Raw genomic sequence first — 9971 nt, 5'->3', positions numbered from 1 at the left:
CTTCTTCTTCTTCTTCTTCGTGTGACGATCGCTCCGATGAAGAGAAGAGCCAGAAGCATCGAGACTGGTTGAAACCCCGTATATGTCTCCAATGCAAGAGATCGATTGTCGCGCCATGGGATCGCCCTTTGATCTTTATCTCTGCGAGAGTTCATCCAGGAGAATCGAATGCAAGCTGGGTCTTCCAAGGCCTTTTATCTTTCCTCTTATCACCTCAATCTGCAGCAGCTATGGCGCTAAGAGAACGGCTCCAGATCATTCTGATTCCTATGCTTAATCCAGATGGGGTGGTCGCGGGGTGTACACGCTGCTCTCTGAGTGGCCATGACTTGAATCGAACCTGGAAGGAGCCTCATCCTCAGCAGCACCCCTCGATCTTCTGTAGCAAAGCCCTCCTCCATCAAGCTCAGCTCAGCAAGAATCGCGTTCTACTCTTCCTAGATCTCCACGCTCATTCAACCAAACTAGATATCTTCATGTAAGAGAGGACGGAAAGAAAGAAAGAAGGAAGGAAAGAAAAGAGAGAGGAGATCGTAGGATGAAGGGGATAGAAGAGAGAATGAAGAGTGGATGGTTAGATGAGGGCGGCATTGTAGAGGAGAAAGAATGAGAAAGAGGGGCATTTCTTTGCAGAGTAATGGAGGCGTTGAGAAAGAAAAAGAAAGCATGGAGCAAAGGGTTAGGCTCACCCATATGGACCGAATGTCTCTCGTTGTCTTCAGCCGTACAAGTTGAAATATATATATACTCAGCCATACAAGTTGAAACATAAGTAGACATGGGTATTGGACATATATGCATCCATATGCATACAGAGATATAACAAAAACAAGGTATATGTATCTAGGTACATATATGTGGCCGGTGACGCGGGAGAAGAACAGCAAGAGACTTCGGCTTATATACGGGATTGTAGGGGGGGGGGGGACTCATTATCAGTCAATTGAAGCTGAGAGAAAATCGAGTGCTTGACGGTAGGGAAATATTTCCATACAGTCGCAGAACTTTTCTTTTCCTTCCTGCGCGCCTCACTTACTCACCTGGATAGATTGGAGACAGATTAAAGAAGGACTGGAGATAGATTCAAGATAAAGAGATAGATAGATAGATAAATAGACAGTCAGACTGAGGGTACATGAATAGATAGATTGTAGGTGACTAGCCTCGTAGATAGATCAAAGATAATAGACAAGTTGAAGACAGATAGACAGATCTGTTAGACGTAGATAGATAGACAGATAGCTGCAAGATAGATAGTCAGATCAAGGATAGATCGACAGGCAGAGAGATAAGAGCTACAACATAGATCGATAGATAGAAGTAAATCTCGTTAAGCGACTCGGTCTTCACTGTTGATATGTGTATCATCATCTACCTGTCCCGTGTTAACAGAGAAATCACCCGAGTCGTCCTTTTCTTCCTCTTCCTTCCTCCTCTTTCTTTACGACCAGGTCTTCTCTTCTTCTTTCTTTCTTTTTCTTTTCTTCGTTTCTTTCTACTACTGTTGACTGTGTAGGTACTGCAATTCAGAGCAGCAGCCTGTGGTGACGCCTCAGACGAGTGCTTCGAAGCGTCTTATCAGCGGACTTCTCCCCTCTCTCTTCGAGTCAAGGTGTCCCTGGTTTAGCCGAGCAGGTAAGAGGCACAGAAGAAAAATTTTGTCATTCTTCTTTCAGCTCTTGTGGAGATTACAGATTACAGAAATTAGGCTCGAGAGCTCTTCTTATGGATATCTCAGGGTGTAGACATATGTATACATATACATAGACCTTTGCTTGATCCGTGTGTGGGGCCCCAACCTTGTATGTATGGAAAGATGTATGAATATGTGTGTCGATGTGTGTATGATTGCGTATGTGTAGATAGGTATGTATGAATGTGTCTATGTATGCATGAAGATGTATGTACGTCTATATATATGTGAAGATGTCTAAAAGCGGAGCCCGTTAGTGTGTGTCTATCTGCGACTGAATGGACGTTGCTGTAGGCGAACTTTCTGTAGATCCATACAAGCGTCGGCCCTCGCTCTCGTCCTTCCGTCTCTTACCCTTTCTTCTTTCCTTCCTTCTTTCTTTGCTATCTTCTTTCTTCCTTCTTACTTCCTTCCATTCTTTCTTTCTCCTTCTCTCTCTCTTTCCATTCACTGTTGGCCTGGGGGATCGATTCGCTTTCCTCATCCCTTGTCGTCGTACCAAGTGTGTGCTTCTCTTCGTCTTTTCTTCTTCATTTTTCATCTATCTTCCTCTCTCTTTTCTACCGATTTTCTTCGTCCCTCTCTCATCTCTTGCCACCTTTTTCTTCTTCTTCTCTTTCTTCTTTGGCGCTGTCTAATCCCGCCTCGTCTCGCTTAATTCTTCGAACTCACTGCGTCTCCTCATCACTACTTTCTTTCTTTCTTTGACACGTGTCCGCACTCTCTTTGTATCTCTTCGCTTCTCCCTATGGGGCTTCGTCATTTCTCTCTCTTCTTCTCAGCTTGCTTCATATCTAAAGCTCCTACATTCTCTTCTCTCATGGAGTCCCACCTCTCGAATCTGATATCTGTTTCCTCTATCTATCCTTCACATCCTCTTCTACCGCATGTTCATCTTCTCCTTTCCTCTTCTCTTCTTTCTTTCTTTCTCTGTCCTCAGCATCATCCTTTCGTATAGAGAAATGCAAAGAAGGTGCAGGTCGAGTTGTGTGTGGACGTGATCTGAATATTGTCTGTAGTTACACCCTAGAGGCTTCTGTATTTGGTCCTTCTCTTCCCCCTTCATGGCCTCCGCAGATCCCTTATTCCACCACCACCACCTCTTCTTCTTCTCCTCTTCCTTTCTTTTCATCTACATTCTTTCCCCCTTATGCTAAACCTCCTCCTGTCTTATTCTCTTCACCTTCTCATCCCTTTCATTCTCTTCTTACTCCCCCCTCGAATCTCTTCAACTCTCATCCTATCTCTTCTCCCAGTGATCCCTCTGGCCAATTTTCTCCCTCGAATCTACCTTCGTCTTCTTCATGTGTTGTAGAAGGTCCTCTCCATACATCTTCAGGGAGCCCCAGCCACCCGTCTATCTCTTCAAGAGACCTTCCCGAGCGGTCGTGCATAGAAAGTGGATCCTCTGTTCAAGCTTCTCTAGCATCGAGCTCTCAAGGAGGCGCGGCCGTAGGCTCAGGAGGGGGGAGAAGAACGGCTTCGAGTGGTGTGAGAAAGTCAGGAGGAGGAGGAGAGAGAACAGCTTCAGTAGGAGGAGGAGGAGGTCCTGTGAGTCAGGGGTGTATGAACAATGGGGAGAAGAAGACTAGGGCTGCTCCTGCTGCTGGAGGAGGAGGAGCAGGGGGAGGTAATAAGAGTCTTATGAAGAAGAGAAATATCTCAGCGAATGATCATGTTGCTCTATTAGGATCGATAGGAAATCTTCAATCATCGGGTGGAGGATATACAACCCGAGGAGGAGGAGGAGGAATACCTCCAGGAGCCCCATCTTTGTCTTCGTCTTCTTCTTCTATGGTGGCTTCCACCTCTTCTTTGGATAACGGCAGCGAGAAAGGAGCAGGAAGAAGAGGAAGTTTGGGTGGTCATGTTCATAGTCAGAATGCCATTTCTTCTCCTCCTTCTATCAAGAAACTCTCAGGGGGAGATCATCATCCATCTCCTGGAAATCCATCCTTCTCAACTTCGTCTTCTTCTTCTTCCTCCTCTTCTTCTTCTTCGTCTTCTTCCTTCAGTATCACTACCAATCCCACCACCGGAAAGTCTTATGAAGCCGGGGCCTATACCTCTAGCTGCTCTTCTTCTTCTTCATCTACGACGAGCTCTTCAACTCTTTCTTCTTCAGGGGGCGTTCAAGGAGGAACTTCTCTAGGAAATGCCGTAGGAGGAGGAGGAGGCGGGAATGGATCATCTTCTTCTTCTTCTTGCTTCCCACCATCTTTCTCTGGTGTCCAGACCACCCATTTGCCTTCCTCTTCTTCTTCTTCACCATCGATTCTCTCAAAGACAGCAGCCCGTCACTTCGAGCCAAATGAACTGCAACTGACAGGATACCTCCTAGGCCTGGCTCTGAATGACTGGCTCCAAACCATCGAGATGGAGGCCCCTCATCTGCTTCTTCCTCCCCCTCCTGCTGAAGCTGAAACGACCGATATGGCTGTGCAGACATCTCTTCCTTGGTCTGATGTAGAAGAAGAAGAAGACGATCAGGAAGAGGAAGAGGGAAGAGTCCAGGGAGATGAAGAAGAAGAAAAGACAAGAAGAGGTGGAGACAGGAAAGAAGAAGACCGGAGAGGTAGATCTCGAAGAAGAAGAGGTGACAGTCATGAAGGAGAAAAGAGAGGTGAGAAGGAGAGATGTTATGAGGGGGAGAATGAAGCTCATCACTCTTTAATATTTCCTAATGGACCGAATGCGAAAAAGTCTCTTCATGCTGGAGAAGAAGGCGGCGATGAGGAGGAAGAAGAAGATGTCTCGCAACAGTTGCTAGATGAGAACTTCTCTTCTCCTTCTTTATCTACATGTCCTTCTTCATCTTCTACGACCACGACTGTATCTTTACCTTCTCGTACAGCATCGATTGCTTTCCCTTCAAAGTCTTCTTCTATCAAACGCCAAGCACCATGTAAAGATCATGTATTTCATATCTCTTCTCCATCTTCATCTTCTCCTTCTCACGAGCGGAAATGCCCTGGAAGATCTACTTCTATACCTGCTCCTTCGTCAGCAGAGAAGGAGCGGTCTTCTTCTCTCCCTCCTTCGGTTGTCGACAAGCCTTTCATCTATCCACATGATCGCATCACCCGTGCAATAGACAGAGAAGAGAAAGCAGCTCACCGAGAAACACCAGGTTCAAGGAGCGGGCTAGGAGGAGAACAAGAGAGGGGAGAACAAGAAGGACAGATTCTTTCTTCATCTTCTTCGCCTTTATGTGATTCAGCGGAGACATCGTCTCTCTTTCTAGGAGAAGGTGGTGAGGAGACAGGAGACGACCGCTATCATCATAGAGGAAATGAGAGGGGAAGAACACAAGAGGAGATCCCGAGGGAAGGGGGAAAGAACTCTATGAAGGGTAATGCACCTCATACCCTGTCCTTATCAGGCTGGAGCCAACTACGAGAGCGTAAGAAGGCAAGGCTGTTTCACCAGCATCAGCAGAGACTTCAACTTCGATATGATTTACTACAGTTGCAGCGTCGATGCTCTCAACCTTCCTCTTCGTCTTCCTTGTTAGGGGGTGGGGTGGGGGGTGGTGAGGAAGAAGAAGAAGACGGACAGACACAGGAAGACTACGAAAGACGACGTCATCATCATCATCTACAGGCATGTTCTCCTTTCTCCAATGGAAAGAAAGGAGGAGGAGGTGAGAAGCAGAGACACCAGCAAGGAGGAGGAGGAGGAGAACAAGAAGAAGAAAGTCTAGGGTATATGATCCAGGGAGAGAGATTGTGCGGGCAACCTCAGAAAGATGTCTCAGGAGGAAAGAAGAAGACGACGGCGATAACGACAAGTGGCCCTTCTTCTCTTTCTTCTTCGTCTTTGTATACAGGCAAAGGAGGAGAAGATGTCTTGAACAGAAAATTCATGAAAGGCACCTCTCATGAAGGAAGAGGAGAAGGAGAACCAGACAGTTCATCTTCAGCGGAAGGACGACTCCCTCCCTCACCGTCATGTAGTCAAAAAACAGGTCCATTGCCATCTTCAGCTTCTTTTTCTTCGTCTATAAGGCGACTCTTCTCAACTCCTCCATATTCATGTTGTATGACACCTACAGACAAAACAGATAGTAGTCATGTGTTTGATCGTTCAACAAGACTTCTCTTAGGTGAGCTGAAGAGAAAGAATCTCTTGGAGAAATGGCCTTCTTCTACAGATCCCTTCTTCTTCTCTTCTTCTTCTGCTCTCCTAGGCTCTTCCCCGTCACCTTCCCTCTTCTTTCTTAATCATCCGCACTCCTCTCCAGCGTCCTACTTCACACGCAGTCTCAGTAATATCAGAAGTAGCGACTATCATAAACTGAAGTCGATTCTCTTTCCGACTTCTTCTTCTTCCTCTTCTTCTCCAAAGCACTCTTCTCCTTCTCGTCCTAGAAGTAGTCAGAGTAGAGGCGAAGGGTATCTTAGCGGGGGTAAAGAAAGATCACATGGAATAGGAGAGATAGGACGGAGAGGAAGCGCAGGAGATGGAGGTGGCGCGGGTAGCCCATCGTCAAGGTCGAATGCTGTGACACCTCGAGCTAGCCAACGATTGCACGCATTGCGTGAGCTCTTAATGCAGCAAGCTTCCTATATGTCTACGTCTTCTTCGGCTTCTTCATATCTTTCAAAGATGAGATTTCTAGATCATCGATTTCTACATGAACTCAATAGAACGACTGCTTTCGACCACTTGAAACAACAGCAGGATGGACAGAGAAAGGAAGCCCCTCGCCAAGGAGGCGGAGAAGACAGAGCAGAGAAAGAGATCTTTTCTTCTACGGGGATGGTAGAAGCTGCATCTCCCCTAGCTATGACTCGGGCGGGCAGTCATAGTAGTAAGATGAGGAAAGGCAATGCAGACCCTAGAGCAGATGATCATGGTGAAGAGGACGACGATGGAGATTTCGAGACAGAGTCATCTCTCTATTCTTTATCGTGTTCTATGCAGAGACATGATAGCATGAGACAGTTGAGAACTCTAGGAGGGGGAAAGAAAGATGCTTACCAGAAGACAAGAAATCATCTTTCTATCCAAGGAGAGAAAAGTGTCACTGCAAAGACATATACAGGTTTAGGGGATGAATCTATGAACTCCCCTCCTGATACAACTACAGCAGGAGGAGGAGTAGTTAACGTCAATCGAAGAGCTTCTTCTGCATTGGCGGGTCATCGCCGAAATCTTGTTTCTTCTTCCTCTTCTGCTTCTTCATCTTCTTCATCCGGAAGTAGGTCAGCAACAACGACTACTCCTGCCTTGACTGCTGGGAGAGGAACGCGAGGACGAGGTGGGACTCTAAAGATGAGGAAGGAGAATGGTCGTGGATCAGCAGAAGATGAAGGGGGAGGGGGACGGAGGGGGGGGAGAATAAGGGGGAGAACAAGCAAAGGCGATGGTCCAGCTGGATTTCGACTTCTATCCCATCAGAGAAGAGTGGGGCTCTTCTCTCTCTCTTCTTCTACTTCTTCACAGCAGAATCCACCACATCCTCGTACTGCTATGAGTAGTCCCACCAGCAGTCATACAGGTGTTAACGTTCTCAATCTTTCTCCGTCATATCCCATTTTTCCAAGTCAGGCGAATTCTCCGAAGGGGGGAGGCCCCAGCACAGCTTTTCCCTCTCAGCAGACGGAATTGTCTCAACACCTTCAAAATCAAGATAGTCAGCTTGCAACTGAAATTTCACCTTTCTTGGCTGTTTCAGGTCTTCGGTTAAATCGAAGTGCTTTACAGAACTCTCCTCCTTCATCCGCCATCTTATCGCCTTCTTCACTTCAAGGGACGAATGCAGACACCCATCCACCTAACATTTCAACGACTTTAACCAATTCTTCTTCTTTCTCTTCCTCTTCTTCCTCCTCTACACATCATAGTACGTTACTATCAGAAGACTGTAGATCTTCCCTTCCTCCCACGAGGAACGTTGTCTCCGAAAGAAAAGAAGATGTCACCTCGATAGCATCGCCTACACATAGTAGCAGTCCCCCCAGGGTCAACGCTCATCTTCATCTTCCTCTGTTCAACCGAAGAGAAGGAGATAGAGAGGGACCCGGTGCAAGCACCAAGGGAGAGCCCGGAAGAGAAGGACAAGAAGAAGAAGAAGAACATCAAGTGATAGGAGAGAGAGGAAAAGAAAGAAGACGAGGCGAATCTGTCTTCAATTCTTCTTGTTCTTCTTCTTCTCCTCCCCCCTCTGCAACTCCTGCGTCTCCTTCTCCTTCTATGATGAAACTGCCTGTGACTCCCCGTCAAATGAAGGGGGGTGAAGCACCTCCGGCATTTCTTGCGGGACAAAGAGGAGACAGAGGGCCGCCACAGTCTTCTCCTAAAGGAGGCAAAAGCCAAGCAGGCGCGGGAGTACAGCCGAGCCAGAAACATGCGAAGGCTCTACAAGAAGCTCTCTTTGCTCAGGAAGGGACGGTAGTGATGACGAAGAAAAGTCTCTCGAAGAAGAAGAAGAAAGAATGATCTAGAGAAGTCTCACAGTCACTGCCAAGAAAGAACTTGCCAACGGCGGATGGGTTGATGGATCAAACACTCTTAAACCATGTAGTGAAGGGGGAGATCGGATAGGAAGGAAGAAGAAAAAAGACATGAAAGAAGGCATCGAAAAGCACGTTTCCAGCTATTATGTATTCCTTCGTCTTCAATCTCTCTGTCTGTGCCGACATACATATCTATATCTAGCTATGTATACACTAATGTATGCATGTATGTATATATACAGGAGATGAAATCGTAGAAGCAAAAGGTAGAAGAGGAAGAAGAGCGGGCGATCTACTTCAAAAACGTTAGGTCGTAGTCGTAGTAGTAGCAGGAGCAGCAGAGAAAGGAGACGAGTCTCGTCTCTGATAGAAGAACTGCTATGCTTCAATGCATGCAATGCTTTTCATAAAGGGGAAGCTCTCCTAAGAATTACTCTCTTCATATCTTCTTATACAGCCATCGCTCTTTATACACATATATATCTATATATACAGGTATGTGAGGGAGAGACTAGAAGATGAGTCTATAGTAGGGGGAAGGGATGTATGTATGTATATATGTATATATACATGTATATGTATAGATCAGTTCTCTCTGTCTACAGATGTTTCCTCTTCTTTATTCTTTTCTTCTTATCTTTTTCTTTTTTTCTTTCTTATCTCTTTCGTTCTGGAGAGGCGTCGTGTATGTTCCTTCTCTACGGATACAGAAAGAAGCTCGGTAGACAGGTACACAAAATAAACGGACTCTCTTTCTCAGGTTTCTTTTTTCTTTCTCTATCGATCCTCCTGTTCAAAACATATCTAGACAAATCAATCGTTTCAGCTTCTTGCTCGAGATAGAAAGCTCATCTTCTTCTTCTCCTTCTCTTCCTTTTCATATAGAGCGATTTCCTTCAACTCCCTTCCAGTCGATCCTTCTTCTCTGTATGTATATGTATATACATATGTATGGATGTATATGTATATGTACTCATATATACACCGCAGTGGATGATCCTTGCCCAGGTATATGCCTACTACTATCCGCTCTCCGCCTGTAATGTGTGCGTGAAGTGACGCCTAAGAGTCATATACGATAATTCCATTGTCTTCTATAGAGAAGTTTGAACTGCTCTCTGCCTGCTATGATAGGGACCCTCTCACGTCAGCACTTAGGAGGCAAACACGACGAGGATTCTGGTACACCAAGGGAGTATTAGATCGAATTCGTGAAGTGTATATACACTCCGTACATGATGATGATAAGCCATGCTACTATAGTAACACAGCCGAAGTGACTCTTCCCTCTCTTCTTCCCTCAATGCACTTCTTCCATCCTCCCTCTAAGCTGCTGGGGGTGATCGTATCTCCTGCGAAGTTTCACCTCCACTTCTCGAGGCAGTTTTATTGTTCACTTCATCTATCTCAGCAGGGGCGCGGAGCCAAGAAGATGAGACACTAGCCACCCCTGTCCATATTAAGCTCGGCGCTAGCAAGAAGACGACTTCACATTGGATCTAGAAGAGAAAGACTGCTGTACATGCTTCTATACTTCACTCTGCTGACATCTCACACACGACTTCGTCTCCTACTGGCTGAGGGGGAGGGGACTTTATGGTCATGGGCATACGTACAAAGCGTCTCCTGTGTCGACCTGCCTTTGTATGGTGAGACCGGGCGTCAACTATCGAATGAAAGGACTACTTACTCACACACCGCTTGGCCGGACATCCCCATACACCTGGAGTACCTCTTTTAACGACAGAAAAAAGCTAATGTAAGCCGCTGACTAAGTAGAATCACCAGGAGATGGTCGGTGGGAGAATTGCATGCTG

At 46.2% G+C, this 9971-nt stretch overlaps 1 protein-coding gene across 1 annotated transcript; it reads left to right on the top strand.

The window, feature by feature from the left end:
- Positions 1-230: 230 nt before the first annotated feature.
- Positions 231-8137, top strand: CSUI_003219 (flagellar basal body protein; the record flags this gene model as incomplete). The annotated part of the gene is made up of 3 exons (XM_068063417.1): positions 231-478; positions 1517-1635; positions 2634-8137. 3 exons carry the CDS (start codon positions 231-233, stop codon positions 8135-8137), a joined length of 5871 nt encoding a protein of 1956 aa, XP_067924608.1.
- Between the last annotated feature and the right edge of the window lie 1834 nt (positions 8138-9971).

This window comes from Cystoisospora suis (assembly GCF_002600585.1).
Source record: "Cystoisospora suis strain Wien I chromosome Unknown contig_1409, whole genome shotgun sequence".
Classification (NCBI taxonomy): domain Eukaryota; phylum Apicomplexa; class Conoidasida; order Eucoccidiorida; family Sarcocystidae; genus Cystoisospora; species Cystoisospora suis.
Note: the sequence above shows the minus strand (reverse complement) of the source record. Positions and strands in the feature narration are given on the sequence as shown.